The sequence below is a fragment of the Colletotrichum fioriniae genome, assembly GCF_027942845.1.
Source record: "Colletotrichum fioriniae strain IMI 355084 chromosome Unknown scaffold_9, whole genome shotgun sequence".
Classification (NCBI taxonomy): Eukaryota; Fungi; Ascomycota; class Sordariomycetes; order Glomerellales; family Glomerellaceae; genus Colletotrichum; species Colletotrichum fioriniae.
In genome coordinates this window covers 2,140,271-2,163,278 of record NW_027076845.1, presented here as the reverse complement: position 1 = coordinate 2,163,278, position 23,008 = coordinate 2,140,271, and the positions used below count along the sequence as shown (strand labels likewise).

General features: G+C 55.2%; 5 protein-coding genes across 5 annotated transcripts; 3 read left to right on the top strand and 2 right to left on the bottom strand.

Annotated features, from left to right (window-relative positions):
- Positions 1–1,353: 1,353 nt before the first annotated feature.
- On the top strand, positions 1,354–2,332 carry N0V96_008011 (uncharacterized protein; the record flags this gene model as incomplete). Its single annotated transcript, XM_065758189.1, has 2 exons — positions 1,354–1,362; positions 1,562–2,332. 2 exons carry the CDS (start codon positions 1,354–1,356, stop codon positions 2,330–2,332), a joined length of 780 nt encoding a protein of 259 aa, XP_065613331.1.
- A 1,179-nt stretch (positions 2,333–3,511) lies between these two features.
- PRO3 (delta 1-pyrroline-5-carboxylate reductase) lies at positions 3,512–4,598 on the bottom strand (the record flags this gene model as incomplete). The annotated part of the gene is made up of 2 exons (XM_053194398.2): positions 3,512–4,485; positions 4,541–4,598. 2 exons carry the CDS (start codon positions 4,596–4,598, stop codon positions 3,512–3,514), a joined length of 1,032 nt encoding a protein of 343 aa, XP_053048248.2.
- Positions 4,599–5,232: 634 nt separating this feature from the next.
- On the top strand, positions 5,233–6,149 carry N0V96_008009 (uncharacterized protein; the record flags this gene model as incomplete). Its single annotated transcript, XM_053194397.1, has 3 exons — positions 5,233–5,388; positions 5,446–5,622; positions 5,694–6,149. 3 exons carry the CDS (start codon positions 5,233–5,235, stop codon positions 6,147–6,149), a joined length of 789 nt encoding a protein of 262 aa, XP_053048247.1.
- A 428-nt stretch (positions 6,150–6,577) lies between these two features.
- Positions 6,578–7,243, bottom strand: MNP1 (mitochondrial 54S ribosomal protein bL12m; the record flags this gene model as incomplete). The annotated part of the gene is made up of 2 exons (XM_053194396.2): positions 6,578–6,901; positions 7,016–7,243. The coding sequence occupies 2 exons, from the start codon at positions 7,241–7,243 to the stop codon at positions 6,578–6,580; spliced, it is 552 nt and encodes a 183-aa protein (XP_053048246.1).
- Positions 7,244–7,718: 475 nt separating this feature from the next.
- Positions 7,719–22,685, top strand: MDN1 (AAA ATPase midasin; the record flags this gene model as incomplete). The annotated part of the gene is made up of 1 exon (XM_053194395.2): positions 7,719–22,685. One exon carries the CDS (start codon positions 7,719–7,721, stop codon positions 22,683–22,685), a length of 14,967 nt encoding a protein of 4,988 aa, XP_053048245.2.
- Between the last annotated feature and the right edge of the window lie 323 nt (positions 22,686–23,008).

Sequence of the window (23,008 nt, the reverse complement as noted above, 5' to 3'; positions counted from 1 at the left end):
TTTGGACAATCAAAGAAAAGAAAAGCGGGAACGCCACACCGGGGCCGCCGGACGGGCAAAAGTGGAGACGGTGGACGTCACTCGTTCCGTCGGCGCCGTGTTAGTAGGTGTTACCAAGGTGCCTCACAGCATTGTGACGTGAGGAAAGATGTAATTGAGTTAGACAAGAATCAACCTTAATTCTACTGTCCAAAAAACAAACCACCTTCCCCTTGACTTCGATTCCTTGGATCAACCATTCCGCTTGTCTACCTTAGCGAACGAAATAAGCGCATTGACTCACTGGTCCCAAGACTTTTTTTTTTTTTCTTCTGATGTCAGGGCCACCCCGATCCCGTCCCGTCCCGTATTAGCACGCGCTCTTTGGCAAGTCTCCGATACACCGAGCGCCCTCGATCCCCATTCCGAGCCATTATCGTGCCCACCTTTCCCAACAGTCAACACCGCCCAAACGCCTACGTTGGGCCATCGGATTTAACCCACCGCCGTAGAACGGCCGTAGAAAACGGGTTCGGAGAACTAGGGGGAAGGGACTGGGAGTCAGAGAAAGGAGTGGGCTGCGCCGTTTTGAGTGAAAGGGTCTTTGCGGTGTTTTATATAGCCAACTACTAGACCCCCGTTTTCTTTTGCCCGTTGGTTTTTTTAGGTGGTGCGATTGTAACCTCATCATGGCCTCATCGAAAGTTGCACAACAATATTGGAGGAGCCTGGCCCGGCCCGGACGCGGACGTCGGGGGCCGGCCGGCACGGCGTTGCAGGTCGAGGCTCTGACTAACACGAGTCTCGTCAACCATCGCAACAGCACGAGTTCGAGCTCGCCGACAGGTACACACCCATCTCATTAAATCCTGCCCTCAACCCCTTTGTATAGATATGACAAAAGAAACACCCACTGACACACAACCGCAGAACCAAAACGTGAAAGAGTCGTCGTCCTGGGCTCAGGCTGGGCAGGCTACGCCTTCGCCCGCGAACTCGACCCCAAAAAATACGAGCGCATCCTCATCTCCCCGCGCTCCTACTTCGTCTTCACCCCCCTGCTGGCCTCCACCTCGGTCGGCACCCTCGAGTTCCGCTCCGTCCTCGAGCCCGTCCGCCGCCTGGAGCTGGACTCGTTCCATCAGGCCTGGGCCGACGATGTGGATTTCACGCGCAAAGTGATCCGGGTCGAAAAGGTCACGTCCGAGGACGCCACGTCCAAGACGCTGCCGGCGCGGGATGCGCACGCGAGGGCCAAGGGGGAGGTGGTTGATGTCGCGTATGACAAGCTTGTTGTCGCGGTGGGGTCGTATTCGCAGACATTTGGGATCGAGGGCGTGAAGGAGTATGCTAATTTCTTGAGGGATATCGGGGATGCGAGGAGTATTCGGTTGAGGGTACTACAGTGTTTTGAAAAGGCGGATTGGCCGACGACGACGGATGAGCAGAGGAAAAAATTGCTTCATTTTGCTGTTGTCGGCGGAGGACCGACGGGTATTGAGGTGAGTTGTACACCCAACCTCCTTTTTTTTCTCAACTCATCAAGCACCCATTTCACCGTAAACTGACGCCCCCATCACAGTTCGCCGCCGAGCTCCACGACCTGATCCACGACGACCTCTCCAAGCTCTACCCGCACCTGATGGAATTCGTCGGCATCACAATCTACGATATCGCGCCCAAGGTCCTGCCCATGTTTGACCAGCAGCTGGCCTCCTACGCCGAGGACCTCTTCCGCCGCCAGGGAATTAAAGTAAAAACCAATCACCACCTGCAGCGCATCCGCCCGGACGAGACGGACCCGCGCGGCGCGCTGCGTCTCAAGATCCAGGAGCACGGCGAGGAGGAGGTCGGCGCGGGTATCGTGGTGTGGAGCACGGGCTTAATGCAGAACCCGCTCGTGCAGACGCTGATGAAGAAGGAGTTGAGGAATCCGCATGCCGCTGCTGCTGCTGTTGATGGTGAAGGGCAGAGTGCTGGTGGTGCTGAGATGGTCAAGATTCTCAAGGCGGAGCGGAGCGGCGGCATCGTCACAGACGCGCATCTGAGGGTCCGCCTCGACGATCCCAAGAACGAGGGCGCCGTGCTGCCAGACGTGTACTCCATGGGCGACTGCTCTGTTCTCGAGGGCCAGACTCTTCCTGCCACGGCGCAGGTTGCGAGTCAGCAGGCAAAGTACCTCGCCAAGGCGCTCAATAAGGCGGCCGCGGCTGGGCTGGAGGAGGGGAAGCCGTTCAAGTTCCGGAATCTCGGGGCCATGGCGTATTTGGGTAGCTGGCGTGCCATCCACCAGAGTTCTGCGGATGAGCTCAAGGGGGAGAGCAGGTATGTTATACTCACTCCTTGCACGTAGTGGGATCTGTATGAGCTAACGAGGTGCTGTGCAGCTTGGATATTGTGGCGGTGTGCTTATTTGACCAAGTCAATGAGTATTCGAAACAAGATCTTGGTCCCGGTGTACTGGTTCGTCACTTGGGTTTTTGGAAGGGATATTTCTCGGTTTTGAGCGTTGTGGGATATGAATTCGTGCGTCAGTCAGTAGAAGAGAGAAAGGGATCATCAAGGACTTGTTAAAAGTGAACAGCGACTGTAAGATGGTGTAAATGATGGCCTTGAGAGGCCAAGGCAACCCACACAATTATTAGCGATAGACATAGACAAAGAAAGGCGACTACCATAGGGATAATAGATTAGATGGGTGGACCTGGATGTCTAGCCCAAATGTAAAGAATCATAGCCATGCGGCCTTCCGTTCAGTATCGTATGAACACATACACACTGCATAGCGTAGTGTAATGTCATTATTATGTGGTGTAGACTCCCCGGAGTAATATACCTATACCTTCGTGTGGGAGGAGGGAACGACTGCAGCTGCCTCACATCACACCCTTTCATCCCAACCATCACCACCAGCCTCATCTGAATACGCTCACCGCCCACCGCCGCCGCCTCCATACCTCTATCATCAGCAAATTTGCTCGATATTATCACCAAGGCCTGTGACTTAGCGGGGAAAGTCCTGAGTGAATTGCCCCGCTTACACAGGTCGCGAGTTCGAGTTTCGTGAAAAATTCCTGCCGCGTTACACCTGAGGAATAGGATGCACAGAGTCGGCAGGGGTTTTCGTAGGCTCCCCGTGAGGGGGCCGAGCTTTTTGCACTTTTGCTATAACTTGGATGTTATCTATCAGTAAATCATTCTTTGTTTTGTGCTTTTGATACTCTTGCTGATTTGAAGTGCAAGATGCCGAAATGGAGAGTAAAGGACCATGACTGCTGCCATTGACAACTCTTCCTACTCCATTCAGGGCAACGAATGCTTGAGACAGCTTAGATGCCATAGTAAGTTTGATGTTTTAGAAATGTATCATCTAGAATGGAAGCAGTCAACTAGATGTTGGTTAGGCGGAAAGAATAAGTTAACACGACATTGGTCGGATAAGTCAAGGTAGATAACAAATATTTATTCATTATTCATGAGGATTGTACATTATGTACTTTTGCGCAGAAATCTATAACTTTTCCCAACCATCTCAGAACTGAGGATATCCCGACTGCGAAACGAAACGAGTGCCGTTCACCCCCTGGATGCCCTGGCCCTGCTGGCCGGCTACAACAGTAGCCTCACGCACGGCACGCGAAACGGTACCCCTCACACGACCCTCCTCGAGCACCAACAGACCACCGATAGTGCACCCACCAGGCGTAGTAACCTTATCGCGGAGGAGGGCGGGGTGGTCACCGTTCTGGACCAAGCCAGCGGCTCCCTTCATAGTCTGCGCCGCCATCCTCGTGGCCTCGGCGCGCGGGAGACCCATGGCGACGGCGCCGTCGATGGCAGCCTCGAGAACCAAAGAGAAAAACGCTGGGCCGGAACCGCAGAGGGCGGTGCTGACGTCCATATTCTCGGCGGGCAGGTAGACGACGTCGCCGATGCGCTTGAAGATCCAGGTGACGAGGTTGGCGGCCTCGCGGGGTAAGGGATAAGTCGGCGCGCCGATGACGGTCATGCTCTCGCGGATGAGGGAGGCGGTGTTGGGGAGGGCGCGGATGATACGGCAGCGGCCATCCTCCTCGGGGTCCTTTGTCGGGACGGCGCCGTGGAGGATCTCCTCGAGGTGCTCCTCGGTGAGGCCGGCGCAGATGCTGATGAGGAGCTTGCCGTGCAGAGCGCGGGTCATGCCCGGTTCGCTGAGGACGTCCTTGACCATGTAGGGCTTGCAGGCGAGGATGACAACGTCGGACTGGGAGACGGAGTTGACGTTGTCGTTTTGGACGACCTTGAGGATGGAGGAGTGCTCCCACAGGGCCTTCTTCACCTTCTTGGCGCTGTCGGAGCGGCGGACGCAGGCGATGAAGCGGGACGGTAGACGATGGGGGACCTCATCGCCCAAGGGGGTGGATGTGCCCGACGCCGAGGGGGTGTGGAGGGTCTGAAGAGGCTTGGGAGCCTGCATTTCCAGTAGGGAAGTGAAGATGCCGTTGAGGATGGCGATACCCATGGTTCCTGTCGAGAGTCAGGATATTTTATCTCATTATAAGTACGAGTGACTTTTACTTACCACAACCGAGAACGGTCATGGTGAGCTCCGAAGAGCTGTGATCTCCCATGACAGACATGATGAAGAAGCGGTATGAGAGAAAATGAGAATGCGGTGTAAGTGATGGATTTCTATTGCACCAAGGATGGTGCTTCTAACTTATAGTCCAAGAAAAAACAACAGCAAAACAGAGTAAAATGAATAACCTCAGTTTCGGAGAAAGGGTCGCTTGGGTGCAAGAACAAAGTTTATCAGACAAAGATAGGAGATGAAGGCTGCGTTACCTTAAAGAATCCCCTGGCCAATATTATTATCCACCTCCTTTTGCAGAAAAAGAAGCTCTCCACTGTTCCGATATCGTCCGTCCACAGGTTTTCGTCCACTGAACTTGGCTTTTCTCCAGCGCTAAGCCCAACTGTGCTTAGCTTGGTATCTCTCGATATTCGCACAGTGCTGACCACACCACAATAATGAGAACACACCCGAAATGGAGGCAACAGCACAGGGCTTCCCTATGGGAAACTTCCCCCAGCGATTTTAGTTGGAAAGAGTGACAGCTCGGATTCGGGTGCCATTGAACAAGCCTTAACTCAGCCCCAGCATCATCCGCCGCTTTTTCAACATCATCCCAAACTCTCACCCCAGACTCAGTTCGCCCGGTTCAAATTTAAATCAAGATCAGTACTGGGACCGAAAGTCCGCTGTAACCCAACATGGCGGACCCTTTCGAGGTTCGGATGCGCTTCAGTAGCTCCCTGCAGCATTTGAATGCGTCCGTCACTTCTGCTCAAAAGGCGGCTCAGTATGCCCTCAAGTATAAGGATATGGACGAGGATCTACACTCTTGTATCCTCGAGCAGCTGGAGCGCGTAAGTGTGACCTACGTGAGAGACTATGAGACAATGGCTGATTATGATTCCTTGTAGAACAATATGAATACGCGCGCCAATATCATGTACTTCATTGAGCATTTCCTTGAGATGGCTCAGAAGGACAAGCACATGGACTATGTCCGCATGATGCAGCGCGACATCATTCGCATCGTTGATGCCGTCGCCCCTGATGACGGATCCGGCGCCGCCAACGTCAAAGTCGTCCGAAGAGTGAGATACTCTCTTGATTCCACGCCCCGCACAAGCTTTGTGTAAAAACTGACGTGAGAAAAACATTTTAGGTCCTCCGAGGTCTCCAGGACAAGGACTTCCTCGAGGCTCGCACAGTCATAGAGATCGAAGAGGTCCTCAAGGAGCGCGAGACGAGCGCCCACGACGCGGGCCTCTCGTCTCCCGTCAACGGCGATGTCGAAATGGGCGACGCGCCTCCCAGCCACGCGATCCCGGCTAACGGCCGGAGCGGAGTCCCGCGCCTGGAGAAGCGCCAGATTGAGCAGCGCATCGAGGAGGACCGCGAGCGCCACAAGCGGCTGCGCGAGAGCATATGGGCCATCCCGCCGCACGGAAACGCAGAGATTGACAAGATTTGGGAGGAGACGAGCGATTTCGGCGACGACGACCACATCCTGGGCAAGGAGGAGTTTGCCGAGTGCTCTCAGGCTATGAAGCACTCGTGTCCTCCTAAGCCGCCGGTCGGTCCTGCCAGTACGCGCATTACGAATGGAAAGAAGAATTGAGTGAGAGCTTGCGGGTTCTCTTCCAAAGCATATCTTGGCGTTTCGGGGAAAAGGGTGGAAAAAACTAGGGCGTTCGAGGGTCAGGTTTCGCGACACGACAAATACCACAGGTAGCACTAGGGTCAATGTCTTTATTTATCAACGTTAGCCAACTTTTTTTTTTTTTTTTTGGGTAGCTTGAGGCATAATCAAGAATTGCAAAAAGAGACCATTTAGTACGGCAATACAAAAAAAGGTGGTGTATGTCTTTGTGATAATATTGTTACATGGGTGTTTATACACTCATACACGTCCGTCTAGACCAATCCGAACCCAGATGTCCGACAACACAATGCTTCCCCCCCCGAGTTTTACATCTCCTCCCAAGTAGAGGGGCCGCGCTCCAGTCTACATCAGCCAGCGAGCCTCAACCAGCCATTAGGGCCATTTTACTCCATGGTGACGGTGGCGCCAAGCTCCTTCATGGCGGCGATGATCTTCTCGGCCTCGTCCTTGGCCACGTTCTCCTTCATCAGCTTCGGCGCGCTCTCGACGAACTTCTTGCTGTCCACCAAGCTCAGACCCAACAGGTTCTTGATCTCCTTGATGACCTTGGGCTTGGAACCGGCCTCGAAGGCCTGGAGCTTGATGTTGAAGACGCTCTTCTCGGCGGCCGCCGGTGCGGCCTCCTCAGCCTCCTCGACAGCGGCGGGAGCTGCTGCAGGGGCGGCGGCGAAGCCACCAACGGGGAGATCGGGGATGTTGAGCTTGGACTGCGATTGGATATGGTCAGCATTCAGCCCATGATCCTTTCCCCCCCCTAAATGCCTATGACGAGTCCATTTGGGGAGAAATTGCGCTCGTCACCTGCTGTTGCTTCAACTAACCTTCAAGCTTGAGACGAGGTCTGCGGTCTCGAGGAGAGTAAGGGTGCTAATTTGGTCGACAATAGCGGCAATCTTGGGGTTCGTGGGGGCAGCAGCCTCGGTTGAGTTGTACCTTCGTGCGGTTGCGGGAGTTCGGGTCTGGAAGAGGGATGTCGAGGCACGCATCGAGCCAGTGGCACGGAGCTGACGGGCGCAGCTCTGGGCTGCGAATCTGCAAGAGAGAGCCATTGTGTGTAGTTGTCGTGTGAGAAAATGAAGAGTGCGGGAGGAGACGAGGCCAATTGGCGTTGTTGAGCGGAGCGGATTGTCGTCGAGAATCGAGTTCGGCCTCAAGCAACAGGGAGGTTTCTTAGCTCGGGATATCTTCTGGCTTGAAGTTTTTCGAGCTCCTGCGAATGAGGTGGTTCCAGTCGCGTGAATGGTGCAGAGTCGTCTCCACTTTGATTGGCTCGGGGGCTCTGTAGCGCCGCCTTCCGCTCCGTGGAGTACCTACACACGCTACACTGCAGGGTCCCCTGTCGAACACACCGCGGCGGGCCCCATCAAAGGGAAAAAAAAGTTGCCTTTTGGCTGGCGCGCGCCGGGAAAGGGTCCTCTGTCTCTTTGGAGTACAGACCAAAAGAAAAAAAAGTTGTAGGTACATGCAAATTGGCCATCCATGAACATCACCGCCGTCAACATATCTCATAATTGAGCCACCACCATGGCTTCCATAGACGTGTCGACGCAGAGGAGCGCTCTCCTGAACGACGCGACCGTTCTGGAGCATTTACCCACCGAAATACTAGAGGTCATCAGAAATCACACCTCTTCACGCCTCCTCGACGCAGTAGCAGAGGCCGCTCTCATTCCCCAACTTACAGATCGAATTTTCATTCACTTTGAGAATGTCTTTCCTGATATCTGTGCCCGTTGGCTCCTCAACCTCGACAACCAAGCCGTCAATGGCAAGAATAGACAAATCATTGCGTCTATTGCGAGGATATTGCCATTTGCTCCGTATTTATCGGAATTCCTGCAGCATGTCATGAGAGACGACTTGACGAAAACGACGCCGGATACCATCCAGACGCTCACCCTCCGATTTCCAAAACTCACCACTTTTTCTCCCACACAAGATTCCGACCTTTTGAAGCTACTATTAGCATCATGGCGGCTCGTCTGTTTCGATCAAAGGACCTACGGCATCCTGGTCTCACCAACACACATGCAGACTCTCTTCTCACATGAGAGCCGCGCCGTTCGGTACTTGGCCATCCGGATTTTCACCCAGCTCCTCCGCGCTGCCGACTCGAAGCTGGAAGCTCTCATCACTGAGCACATCGGGGCGACGGAGGCCGTCCTCGCTGACTTTGATGGGCGCGAGGTAGACTACGGGTTCCTGAGTCTGTATGAAGATGCGCGGATCAAGCAGGTATCGGCCCTGCGCCGGGAGCTCTGCGATGCTTCACAGAGCAATGAAATCCACTCTTTTCCACCGCAATCCCTCACTCCCTATGTTGCGTGCTACGGCAAGACAATACTGCCGAGACCGTCGGGACCGGTCGACAAGAACTCGTCCCTTGTGCTGACGTCCACTACCACCAAAAACCTTGAGAGTCTGGCTGGCCTCCTGAAGAAAGCAAGCCCGATTCTGCTTCATGGCCTGCCCGGCTCTGGAAAGACCTCACTGGTTCATGAAGTTGCAAAGGAGTTTGGAAAGCATTCCGAGATGGTGACATTGCACATCAATGAGCAAACAGATGCAAAGATGCTTATTGGACTCTATTCAACCGACTCAAAACCGGGAACCTTTTCATGGAGGGCCGGTGTGCTGACAACCGCAGTCAGGGAAGGTCGATGGGTTCTCATCGAAGACCTGGACAGAGCACCCAACGAAGTCATCAGCACACTTCTCCCCCTGATCGAGCGCGGCGAGCTCCTCATCCCGAGCAGGGGTGAGCGTATCAAGGCTGCCAATGGATTCCGTCTCTTTGGCACAGTGAGAAGTTCACGTGGCATGCATGGTCGCGAGACGCTTCCTAACCTTCTGGGCATGCGGTTCTGGCAACTTCTCTCGGTACAGACCCCTACAGAGACCGAGCTCCAGGACATCATTGTTGGATCCCACCCCATCTTGCACAAGTTTGCGCCTGGAATTCTTGCTGTATACAAGCGCCTTTCGAAGCCAATGTCCGGCAACGTTCCCCTGTCGTCCAGTCGCGGCATGGCCGACCGTCAAACCAGCTTGCGAGACCTGTTGCGGTGGTGCAGACGCCTTGCAGCGACACTGCACGAGGCAGGCTGCAAAACTGGCGAGGAACCTGTCACTGACACTATTCGAATGAATATGTTCAAGGAGGCCATTGACTGCTTCGTTGCCGGTATTCCCGATATCCAGGCAAGGCAGCACTTCATATTCGGCATCGCTGAGGAGATGCATATGCCGAAGGAGCTAGTCGAGCACCACCTGGGAAGCTATATCCCAGAGCTCGAGCAAAACGACAGTCTATTCAAGATTGGCCGATCAACACTGCGGAAGCGGAAGGACCGCGTGAACAAGGCCGCCCTAGCCAAGAAGCCCTTTGCCAGTACAACACACGCAAAGAAGTTATTGGAGCAGACCGCAGTAGCTGTAAATCTTGGCGAGCCGATCCTCCTCGTCGGTGAGACCGGTATCGGAAAGACGACAGTCGTTCAGCAGCTGGCCGATACGCTGGGTCACAAGCTAGTCGCCATTAATTTGTCCCAGCAGAGTGAAGCCGGAGATCTTCTGGGAGGCTTCAAGCCTGTCAACGTGAGGAGTCTGGCTGTTCCTCTGAAGGAGGAATTTGAGGACCTGTTCTCGGCGACAGGCATCTCGACAACGAAGAACCAGCGCTACCTTGAACAGCTAGGAAAGTCATTCGCCAAGGGGCAGTGGGCGAAAGCGGCCAAGTATTGGCGTGAAGCGCCCAAGATGTTCAAGAAGATCGTCGAGGAGCTTGCCCGGCGCGAGAGGGAGCAGAGCCAAGCCCGTGACGAGGCAGGCCAGCCAACGAAGCGCCGCAAGACCGAGTCCAAGCTTCAGAGCCTCATGGAACTCAGTCCCCGTTGGGACAAGTTCTCCAACAGCCTGGATCAATTCGAGGTGCAACTGTCTGGAGGCTCAACCGCATTCGCATTCTCCTTCGTGGAGGGCAATATTATCAAGGCCGCCCGGAATGGTGACTGGGTGCTCCTCGACGAGATTAATCTGGCATCCCCTGATACTTTGGAAGCCATCGCGGACTTATTGACAGGACCGGTCGAGACCCCCTCGATTCTCTTGTCCGAAACGGGAGAGATCGAGAGGATCAGAGCACACCCGAATTTCCGCATCTTTGGTGCCATGAACCCGGCGACAGATGTGGGCAAGCGTGATCTCCCTATCGGCATCCGGTCTCGGTTCACTGAGCTCTACGTTGACAGCCCTGACAAGGACGTAAAGGACTTGGTCACCATTGTCAAGACGTACCTGAGGAACAGCAGCATCAAGGATGAACATGCCGCAGATGATATTGCGGCGTTGTACATGAACACTAAGAGACACGCCGAGGAGAAGAGGATCGTGGATGGAGCCAACGAAGTGCCGCATTTCAGTCTCCGTACTCTCACCCGAGTCTTAACATTTGTCAACTACATTGCCCCCTTCTACGGCATTCGTCGAGCCTTGTATGAGGGTTTCTCCATGGGATTCCTTACCCTTCTTGACAGGAACTCGGAAAAGATGGTCATGCCATTGATCGACCTCCACCTATTTGGCCGAATCTCCAATCCCCAGTCTTTGCTTTCACAATCGCCAAGACAACCGGACGATGGTAAGCAATATGTGCGATTCCGTAACAAGGCAAAGGATCGTCACTACTGGCTTGCCCAGGGAGAAGAACAGACTCTGGAGCGAACCGACTACATCATCACGCCCTACGTCGAACGAAACCTTCTCAACCTCGTTCGAGCGACATCTACGCGGCGATTCCCCATTCTCATCCAAGGTCCGACATCAGCAGGAAAGACGAGTATGATTGAATATCTTGCCAACTTCACGGGCAACAAGTTTGTGCGCATCAACAATCACGAGCATACGGACCTGCAAGAATACCTGGGAACGTATGTATCGGACTTGTCAGGAAGACTTCGTTTCCAAGAAGGTCTCCTCGTGCAAGCCATGCGACAGGGCCACTGGATCGTCCTGGACGAGCTGAACCTTGCCCCTACCGACGTTCTGGAAGCACTGAACCGTCTGCTCGACGACAACCGAGAGCTCCTGATCCCCGAGACACAGGAAATCGTGCGACCGCACGACAACTTCATGTTGTTCTCCACGCAAAACCCTCCTGGTCTGTACGGTGGCCGCAAGGTGCTTTCGCGTGCGTTCCGTAACCGTTTCTTGGAGCTGCACTTTGACGACATCCCCGAGGACGAGTTGGAGTACATCCTCCAAAACAGAAGCATCAATACTGCACCCTCAGACTGCAAGCGAATCGTCACAGTCTACAAGGAACTCTCTCGTCTCCGCCAGACGAGTCGATTGTTCGAGCAAAAGGACAGTTTCGCAACGCTTCGTGACTTGTTCCGATGGGCCTTGCGAAAAGCAGACACTCGAGAGCAAATTGCCATCAATGGATTCATGCTTCTCGCCGAGCGAGTCCGAGCCGAAGAGGAGCGGACTGCGGTTAGAGAGGTTATCGAGACCGTGTTCAAGGTTAAGATTGATCCGGACGTTCTGTATACTGCCAACTCATCACCAATCTTGACCGAGGTTCTGGGCAAGTCAAACAACCACGGCGTTGTGTGGACTCGCGCTATGCGTCGCCTCTACGTTTTGGTCCATGCTGCCATCCTCAACAACGAGCCAGTCCTTCTCGTGGGAGAGACTGGATGTGGTAAAACCACCGTTTGCCAGATTCTCGGCGACGTACTTGGAAAGGAGTTGCACATCGTCAACGCTCACCAGAATACCGAGACGGGAGATCTCATCGGCTCCCAGAGACCCGTGAGAAATCGCGGCACCATCTCAGAGACTCTCAAGAGTGATTTGAGTGCTCTTCTTGGAGCGCTTGGCGAAGATGCGACAGGCCCGCTGGACGTGCTGCTACAACAGTACCACGGCCTTGCGGCGGATAAGCTGGCCAGGGTCGACGCTGCCACACAGGAGAAGATTGCATCTTTGGAAGCCAAGAGCAAAGCCTTATTCGAGTGGTCTGACGGAAGTCTCGTTCACGCCATGAAGGCTGGTCAATATTTCCTTCTTGATGAAATTTCTCTCGCAGACGACTCGGTCTTGGAGCGTCTGAACTCGGTTCTCGAGCCTGGACGCTCTCTCCTTCTGGCAGAGAAGGGTATCGACAACTCGTTCGTCACCGCGACAGACGGTTTCCAGTTCTTCGCCACCATGAACCCGGGCGGCGATTTCGGTAAGAAAGAACTGTCACCGGCGCTGAGGAACCGTTTCACCGAGATCTGGGTCCCTGCCATGTCTGAGATGGACGACATGCTTGACATTGTCGTTTCGAAGCTGGACCCGTCCTTCCAGGCCTTCGGCAAGCCTGTGGTGCAATTTGCCCATTGGTTTGGCCAGACTTTCAGATCGTCGTCCTCTACCGCCTTCTCAATCCGTGATATCCTCATTTGGGTTAACTTCATCAATCTGTGCGGCCCTGCTGCGCCACAATTTGCTATCGTCCACGGCGCATCGACCGTCTTCATTGACAGCTTGGGTGCTAACCCATCGGCATTACTGGCGATGGACCCCAAGGCGCTCGACTCACAGAGGCAAATATGTCTTGACAAGCTTAGCGAGCTTCTTGGATACGATACCACAGCAGTCTACCGCGCCCAGCCTGAGGTTGTCTTGACCGACGACAGACTGTCCATTGGCGATTTCGGTCTGCCCCGTGAAGCAGGCCGTTCCACGGATCCCAGCTTTGCGTTCAACGCTCCAACCACAAGACTCAACGCCATGCGAGTTATGCGTTCCCTCCAAATGCGGAAGCCCATTCTACTCGAAGGTAGCCCTGGTGTTGGCAAGACGACCCTCGTGGCTGCACTGGCTCGTGTTTGCGGCCGTCCTCTGACTCGTATCAACTTGTCAGACCAGACCGATCTGATGGATCTCTTTGGTACGGATATGCCTGTTGAGGGCGCCGAAGCTGGCAATTTTGCTTGGCGCGATGCTCCTTTCCTCCAGGCCATGCAGAACGGCGAATGGGTGTTGCTGGACGAGATGAACTTGGCCTCTCAGTCTGTTCTGGAAGGTCTCAATGCCTGTCTCGACCATCGTGGCGAGGTATACATCTCAGAGCTTGACCAGGTTTTCAGGAGGCATCCTGATTTCAGGTTGTTCGCTGCACAGAATCCTCATCACCAGGGAGGTGGTAGAAAGGGCCTTCCCAGTTCCTTCGTGAACAGATTCATCGTTGTTTACGCCGACACCTTCACCGCGGAGGACCTCCTGCTAATTGCTCAACACAACTTCCCAACTATCCCGACTGATGTCGTAAGCGGAGTTATTCAGTTCATTTCTCGCCTGGATCACCAAGTCGCGATTGAAAAGGCATTTGGCGCGCACGGTAGCCCCTGGGAGTTCAACTTGAGAGACATCCTGAGATGGCTGCACCTTGTTGCCACTAAGGACCCCCTTCTGGCCACTGGCAAGCCAGATGATTTCCTCGACCTCATCATCCGCCAACGGTTCCGATCTTCCACAGATCGCGAGGAGGTGAACAAGCTCTTTGCCGAGGTCTTTGCCAGAGAGCCGCAAAGTCACAGTCTTTACCACGATACCAACGCGGCCTTCTCTCAAGTCGGAAATGCACTCCTACCCAGAAACCAGACTTCTCAGCCGTTGGAACTGCCAGGCATCGATATCGTCCCGCGCCTACCTGAGATCGAGTCTCTGATGATCTGCATCAAGCAAGACATCCCATGCATCCTCAGCGGACCCTCCGGTAGCGGAAAGTCGGTGCTCCTCGAGCATGTCGCCGCTCTCGTCGGCAAGCCCCTCGTTGTATTCCCTCTGAATGCTGATATTGATACGATGGACTTGGTCGGTGGATTCGAGCAGTCAGACCCTCTTCGCGAAGTCCATGCCACTTTGCGCGAGCTTTACGAGGGCCTACAGACCACAGTCCTGACCCGAGTGCCAAGTCAAGTTCCATCGTCAGCGCTGGCTCTGCTGTACCTTTTGGAGACCTACCGTGGAGACACGGATGACCTGCCCGCCATAAGGAGCGCAGTTGAACAATTGCTCGCGGAAGTGTCGAGTGAGTCGGATATTGGAGCTCTTCTTTTCACGGCTCATTCGGTTCTGCGGAATCCGTTGATTGTCAGCAACCCCCGTTTCGAGTGGCTCGATGGTGTCATTGTCAAGGCCTTGGAGACTGGACAGTGGCTTGTGCTTGACAATGCCAACCTGTGCAACGCCTCCGTTCTGGACAGACTCAACTCGCTACTTGAGCCCAACGGCTTTTTGAGCATCAACGAACATTGCGGACCCAATGGCGAGCCTCGCATCATCAGACCCCACCCAGAGTTCCGTATCTTCCTCACCGTCGATCCCCGGTATGGAGAACTTTCGAGAGCCATGAGAAACAGAGCTATTGAGATCCATCTCAGCGAGAGGAAGACGCAAAATGTCAACAGCTCCGGGTCTCAAGTTCACGTGGAAAGCAGTCTGCAACGATTCTCTTCCTCAAAGGACATTTCCTTCTCGGCCTTGAGCGCGAATGACTCATCCGACGTCAGCCATGCCACGCTTGGAAACCTGTCGCTTAGAGATACAGCACTCATGGAGAGATTCTCTCACTCTCTGCGCCGTGACCTAGTTGTTCCTAGTTGGCCCGGATTCGACAAGTACGAAGGTTCCCTCAATGAGCAACTCGGGTTCCTTGATGCTGCCGATACAGCTAGCCTCCGCGGCGCAATCTCCCAACTCTATGCCAAACTGCCCGGCTCCGACTCGGGTCTCAAAGAAGCCCAACCTCTTAACCCTCTCCACAACGCTTCCATGGTGAGAGTCTTGGGCCGTAACAACGATGAATTGCCTTTCTGGCTGTCTGTCTGCTATGAGTTCCTCTTGGAGGTCCAACGTTGCCAATCTGCCATCTCTGCGCAAGCCACCAAGGCCAAGGCAGTGAAGCTCGCCTCTCTGAACCGACTCCAACGATCCATTGTCTCGGACCGCATCGCAGCAGTAGCAAAGGATTCGACGGTCAGGGTATCGAAGTTCCTGTCAAGAACTCTCCAGGTTATCAAGACCTTCATCCAGGCCAACCTTGCGACAGCCCAAGGCTGGAAGGAACGCGCCCAAATTATCCGGAACATGCTGGACTTCTGGTGGCGAACACTCCACCTGACAACCGGGGACCTATTTGAGGAAGCACGCTTCCAGGCTCACTTGGTCCATGGTGTTGAGGCTGTGCAAAAGCTTCTTTCGTCAGATACACAATCCATCAACAAGCAGCTTGCCGATCGCTATCTTCAGACCGTGGAAGAAGACTTCACCACTGGCTTCCGCCTAACCACTGGCTTGAGCATGGAGGTCATGTGGAAGCGCATCAAGCCGCTCCCCATCATGAGCGAAGAGACCCTCAAAAGAAGTCAAGAAATTGAGCGTTTGGGCATTCGACTTGACGAGCTCAAATGGAAGGTCAGGGCATCCGTCTCTGACCTCGCCAGAGCCATGTCCACCCTCGTCAAGGCGGATCAGATTGTGCGAGGCACTGATCTCGACGCCACCGAGCTCATCCAGGACCTCTCCAAGGAGATTGAACTTTTGGAATCCAAGGTTGGCTCTGAGACCAGCGAAGTGAAACCGTTCTTCGCAGCAGAGTTCGAGACTCTCCGCCAGGCTTCCCTCTTGAAATCCCATGCCGGTCAATACCTCGAGGCTGTGCCATACGGCGCCAACGACGCTGAACTTACGGTCTTGTCAAACCAGAATACCATCGACCAGATCCGCCTAGGCAGCTTCCAGTCTAGAGAAGCGCATTCCCTTACGGTTGGTCAGCTCGCGTCCCAACACCCGGGCACTCATGTATGGAATGGCAGACTCGCAACGTCGCTCTTGTCAAGACTCAACTCGATCCAATCAACTAGTCTGCGCTCCCTGGGTCTCCTGGAGACCGAGCTCCCTGCCTTGGGCCGGTCCGTGGCCGCCTTGGCTCCGGTATTGCAGAAGAATCAAATCGTTGCTCTCAACAGAGTCATCAAGTCACTTATAGCAGATGTCTTCAGCCTGTATAGCGATGAAGGAGGAGTCCACGGTGAGACGCTATACAATAGAATCAACCAAATGTTTGAGGACAACAAAGAAGAGGACACTTTGGGCACTGTGGGAAAAGTCCTAGATCTTGGGTTTGGGAAGGCGCTTCAGTGCAGCGACTGGCCGCAACATCTGCCGCGACTTGTCGAGGACCACTTCAGTACGGCAATGCTTTACGTCGTAGCATCTGACAGGATGTTTGAAAACCCTGATGAGTCCGAGACCCAGGAGGCCTCCATGATGCCTGCGTTTACTGCCATGGCATGGTCCGAATTTGCCAACGGCGCCATCAGGCTCTACGTGCCCGATAAATCTTTCGACCCGCAACTCCGGCCGCAATTCGAAAAGGACGTCCACGACGAGCTGACCAAACAGCTGCAGCATAAGCTCTCGTCTTTGTTGGACTTTGAAACCCAATTCACTGGACAGCAGACCTCTCTTCGCATTCAGCTTGCGCAAGAGGAAGTGACCGCACTGGGACCCGCGCCAGCACCGGCGCAGCTGCTGTACCGACCGGTTCGATCAGAACTCAACTATGTTCAGACAGACTTCAACAACGTCTTGAAAATGGTTAAGGACCAAGATCTCTACAATACCCACACCAGATTCGTCTACTTGCCACCTGGCCATGACCCAGCGCCTGAGATTGGTCTCCTTAAGCAGAACCTGGCTCTGATGATCGACCGCCTTGCTAACCGATTCCATGCCTACCAAGATATGACTCGTCCTCTCGTCAATCTTCTCGGCTGTCTCCAGGTTGGTCTTTCGTTGAGTACTGGACTTGTCACCTTGAGAGGGCATGAGGGATATTTGAGCCCGGAGGAAAACCTCATGTGCCTCACGCCTTTCATTGGCGGCCTGCCATTCCACCATGGGCTCAAAAAGATGCCGAACAAGAGCTTGGAGTTCCTCGACTACATCGGTCTGATCGCGTCAGTCGAGGGCCTATCCAAGTTGAGCGCTGGTATCCGCGAAGCGCTCTTTGAATGCGTCCACAGGTTTTACCAAGAATGGGTCAAGAAACTCGAAGAAGACCGCAAAGCCGAGGAGGCCAGAACGAACCTGTACCGGCACAAGGGAAGCTGGGAGGACGAGGAGGAGGTTGACGAGGAAGAGTTCAATGAGCTCTTCCCCACATATGATCAGGAAGAAGAAGAGAAGCCCGCCATCGGCCACCAGAAGGTTCGCGATGTGTCAGTCCGTCTGGCAGAATCCCATCGCAAGGTCTTCCTGGAGCAAGCTACCCCTTCCGAAGCACTGACGAACGTCTGCAAGAAGGTCGGGAACAGCGTTGCGGCGGATAACAAGGACAAGTACGCCGTCCTGCCGAACGTGACCCGCCGTCTCCTCCCCCTGACCCTCTGGTCCATTGACGAGCAAATGAACACGCTCACCGCGAACGGCGTAAGCGCTACGTACAACTTTTACACCCACGCCAACCTACCCGAGGTTCGTCGCCTGATTGCGCTTGTCGACAAGGTAGAGGCTCGCTTCCGGGATCTCCAACAAGTCGACGAGATCGGTCACATGCAGCCTTTGGCAGATGTGCGCGCAGCTTGCGACCAGCTCCTCCAGCTTACCCACTCGGAGCCCCTGGCCAAGATCCTCCCCAAGCTGGAGCACCTGCACGGCATCGTCTACGAGTGGCAGCACGGAGGCTACGCTCCCGCCATCTACGGAGCCCCTGCCCTCTACACATCGCTGACGGATACCATCATCAGCTGGAGACGCCTGGAACTCTCGACGTGGGCGAAGCTCTTCGACATGGAAGCCCAGAAGTGCACAGCAGACGCCGACTCGTGGTTCTTCGTCGCCTACCAGGTCCTCATTGCCACGCCTCTATCTCTCGTCGATTCCCCTGAGCTCAAGGACTACGCCGTCAACCTCGTCAGAGAGCTCGAGACGTACTTCTCAACCGCAATCGTTGGCCAGTTCTCTGCCCGTCTCAGACTCCTGAGACAGCTGCAAAAACACCTCGAGCTGCTCACAGTCGACTACCCTTCCTTGGCTGTTGTCTCTGACGCGGCTATCAACTTCATTGATTTGTACTCCCGCTTTGAGAAGGTTGTCCACCAAACGATTGTGAAGGGACGGGCGCCGTTCGAGAAGACCATGAAGGAGGTCGTGCTGTTGGCCAGCTGGAAGGATACGAACATCAACGCCCTGCGTGAGAGCGCACGCAAGTCTCACTTGAAGCTCTTCCGTCTTGTTCGTAAATTCCGCACCCTTCTCGGACAGCCGATGAAGCCTATCCTGGACCAAGGCATCCCCGACGAGGACGTTCCCATTTCCCAGGATGCAGTAGCCGCGGACGCGATCGACATCAAGGTTGACCCCGCAGCCATCAAGACCTGCAATCAAGGCTTGCCAGGCTGGCTCGCTGAACACAAGCGCCTCTCCAACGCCTCAAAGACGTTGTCCATCATGGCCAACGTTTCTGTCCAGGCGAACCAGAGCCCCCTCGACGCCACCCAGGAGATCGTCTCGTACGTCAAGGAGCTCAACACCTCCATCGTCGAGCTGCGAAAGGAGACGCCGAGTACCTTGACCGATGAGACCAAGGACCAGGTCAAGCACCTCAAGACGCGCAAGCGCAACCTCTTTGCCGACGTGCTCAAGATGCTGAGGCAGATGGGCTTCCGATACAACCTCGGAACTGACGAGCTGGCCCGACAGGAGTCCGCTGCTGTCGTGCTGGCTGGCTCACCCGCCTCCGCTGTGCGAGAGGGCAGCACTGACGACGCCGCCGAGTACTATTTCCACAAGGTTGTCGACATCGCACCCAAGGTCAGAGCCTCGATCCACGAGTACTCGGGCGATCTTACCGGTGCCGAGATGCAACGAAGCACCGGTTTCATGGAGGGTATGATGGCCGTTCTACTGGGCCAACACAGCTCTCTGTCTTCTGCTCGTAGTGCTGTTGCCTCACTCGACCGCGCTATTGCCACCGTTGAAAGCTTGAAGGGCACAACGATCAGGCACGATATCGACCGCGCGCCCGCAGGCCTCTCTACGAGCTGGATGAAGCCCATTTTGGACTTTGCGATTAGGATTGTGGATATCCACGGCAAGTTGGCATCAGTCGACAACCAACCCATTTCAAACATCCTGCGTACTGCGCTGCAGGAGGTCGAAACCCTTTCGGAGAACTGGTCTACATCCGCTTCAAAGCACAACAAATTCACCAACGAATCGCACGCCGATATGCAGACAAGATACAATTCTGTGGCGGCAACCTTGTACGGCGAGCTTCCTACTAGTCGCCGTGACCTTGACTTCATCTTGGAGCAGGTCAGGGAATGGTTTCACGTTCCAAATGGTTATGGCCGCCAATTGCCGGCCCTCGATGCCACCGCACACAAATTCAAGCATGCAATCTCCAGTCTGTGTGATACCGTCCTGGTCGCGGTTCAAGGATACAAGAAGGCCATGGCTGATCTGCCCAGCTCGTCCGACGATGCAGGCTGGCTGGCAAAGACATCCACCGTCCGCAGCTCCGGACTGAGCGCACTCCACATCAACGCAATCGTAGGCAAGGTCGAGGACTGCTTTTCGGCCTTGGAGCTTGTCGACTTGGACAAGGACCAGATGGGTGCAGTCGCCTCGTCACTCTTCTCCATTGTGCTCCCGATTCTTCAGCAGTACGCCCTCACCTGTCGCCAGAGCCTGTCTAAGCTCCAAAGCCTGCAAGCGGCGACTGGCTACATGACATACAACCTGGCGCAGACTTTTACTCAGCTTGCCGCCAAGGGCTTCTGCTCCCCTCAAGAAAAGTCAGACGAGCAATCTGGCGACTCTGGAAAGATGGAGTCCGGAACGGGTCTTGGAGATGGAGACGGCGCGGAGGACATTAGCAAAGACATTCAACCTGATGAGGACCTCACCGAACTCGCTCAAGAACCCAACAAAGAGAAGGATGGAGAGATGGAGGACGAAAAGGATGCAGTCGACATGGCGGACGAGGAGATGGAAGGAGAAATGGGTAGTGTCAATGGAGATGATGAGGAAGACAAGTCCGACGGAGAAGGCGAAGATGGTGAAAAGGATGATATGGAGGAAGAGGTCGGCGATGTTGATGACTTTGACCCCACTGCTGTCGATGAAAAGATGTGGGATGGAGACAATGAAGAAGAAGCAGAGAAAGACCAGCAAGGCGAGAAGGCCAAGGGTCAAAAGAAGGACGAGCAGATGGCCGCCGATGCCGACGCCAATGCCGACGCCAATGCCGACGAGAATGACGCCGAGGATGACAATAAGATGGACCAGGACGATGAGGAGGAGGCGGAGGACGAAGAGCCTGGGCTGGAGCAAGAGGACGCCAAGTTTGAAGACGATCAAGTCAAGCAAGACCAGAACGTCGAGGAGAACGATGCTCTGGAGATGCCTGAGGAGATGGACTTTGACTTTGAGGAGGAAGGCGAAGATGCCGGCTCCGAGGAGGACGAGCTTGACAAGTTGTCCGACGTTGAAAAGGAAGATGCTAAGGAGCAGCATGAATCCGACATTGAGGACGGAGAAGAGGATACCCAGCGACCAGATGATAAGGGCCCTGAGGAGGAAGATGAGGACGGCAAGGAGGAGGAAGCGCCCGAAGAAGATCTCGCGGGCGAACCCGAGCTCGACACGGAGCCTAAGGCGGAGGAAGAAGAGGAAGAGACCGCCCAGCAAGAGCAGCCCGATGCCCTCGCGGAGCCGCCCAAGGACAACGCCAACGCCGACGCCAACGCTGCGCCGAGCGACGTCAAGGGCGGCGGCCAAGACCAAGATGTCGACCAGATGGATGTCGAAAACGACTTCAACAACAACGCCGCCCAGCGAGACGACGGCGACGCGGGCGAGGGTTCCGCAGAGCAGCAGACGAGTGCCGGAAAGAAGGGCCAGCTCTCCCGGTCCGACGACCAGGCGCAGCCGACCGACCAGGACCAGGACGACTCGACCGAGGAGAAGAGCCGCCAGGACCCCTTCAAGAAGCTCGGCGACGCCCTGGAGCGCTGGCATCGCCAACAGAACGACATCAAGGACCCCGAGAAGCAGGACGGCAAAGAGGACGGTGAGCAGAAGCAGCCGCAGGATACCAGCGCGGACCTCGGGGCCCGGGAGTTCCAGCACCTCGAGGACGACGAGACCGCCGTTGACGCGCAGGCCATGGGATCCGCGTCCGAAGACCAGGTGCAGCCGATCGACGAGGCTATGGCCATTGACGAAGAGAAGGAAGACCCGCAGAGCCGCGTGATGCCCGAGGACCAGGACGTGGATATGGAACAAGACGCCGTCGACAAGATGGATACCGAGGCGGACGTGGCACCCGAGGCTCAGGATAAGGACAGCGGCGCCGACAAGGACGACGGCCGTTCGGGCGTCAAGACGCGACAGGGCAATTTTGACCGCGAGCCGTCGCCCGAGGAAGAAGAGGTCCAGAGGGACGGTGACGACGAGGAGGAGCAAGCCATTGAAGAGACGTCGACGCAGCTCTCGACGACACACATCAGCGAGGACGACAACACCTTACCTCTCGGCGACTTCTCCGAAGCCCTCCAGTCCTGGACGACCTTCCAGACCAAAACCCACCCGCTCTCCCTCTCCCTCACCTCCCAGCTCCGCCTCATCCTCACCCCGTCCCAGTCCACCAAGCTCTCGGGCTCCTATCGCACCGGCAAACGCCTCAACATCAAGAAGATCATCCCTTACATCGCCTCCTCCTACAAGCGCGACAAGATCTGGATGCGCCGCGCCGTGCCCACCAAACGCTCCTACCAGATCCTCCTGGCCGTCGACGACTCCCGCAGCATGGGCGAGTCCTCGTCCGGCAACCTCGCCCTCGAGTCCCTCGTCATGGTCTCCCGCGCCCTGACGATGCTCGAAGTAGGCCAGGTCGGCGTCCTCGGCTTCGGTGCAGGCACCTTTTTAGCGCACGACTTTGCCTCCCCCTTCGCCTCCCACGACGCCGGCGCCAAAGTCCTGCAGCATTTCCACTTCAAGCAGGACCGCACCGACATCGCCCTCCTGGTCCGCCGGACGATCGACCACTTCCGCGCCGCGCGCCTGCAGAACCCGTCGCGTGGCGGCGGCGCCGAGGACCTATGGCAGCTGGCGCTCATCCTGTCGGACGGCCTGACGCCGTCGAACCAGCACGAGCCCATCCGCCGCCTGCTCCGCGAAGCCATGGAGGAGCGCATCATGGTCGTCTTCATCGTCATGGACGACACGGGCAACAAGAAGGGCGACAGCGTGCTGGACCTCAAGGAGGCGAAATTCGTCAAAGACGAGCACGGAGGTAGCCGCGTCGTGATCGAGAGGTATCTCGATACCTTCCCCTTCCAGTACTACTTGATTGTGCACAACCTCGAGGACCTGCCCGGTGCGTTGGCTGGGTTGTTGAGGACCTGGTTTGCCGAGGTCAACTCGTGAAGGAAATAGAAAAGAAAAAAAGGGAAACCAGGAAGAGAAAAGTTTACGTGTTTTTGGTGATTTCGTGATAACATGGAGTTTGGGACAGGATTCATCATTGTTACTTTTGTTATTTGCGAGATTAGGACGGCGTTGAAATGTGCATTTTCAAAAGTTTTAGAGTTAGACAGAAATTAAAACGAGGCATTGCCAATCACATTCCATTGTATTGTGAAGCTAGCCGTTGCCTTCTTATGTGGTATCAACCGGGCCGTAGCCGCCATAGCCAGCGCGTAGAATTGCAAAGAGAGAAAATACACTCCAAGACCACCCATGAACTCCAT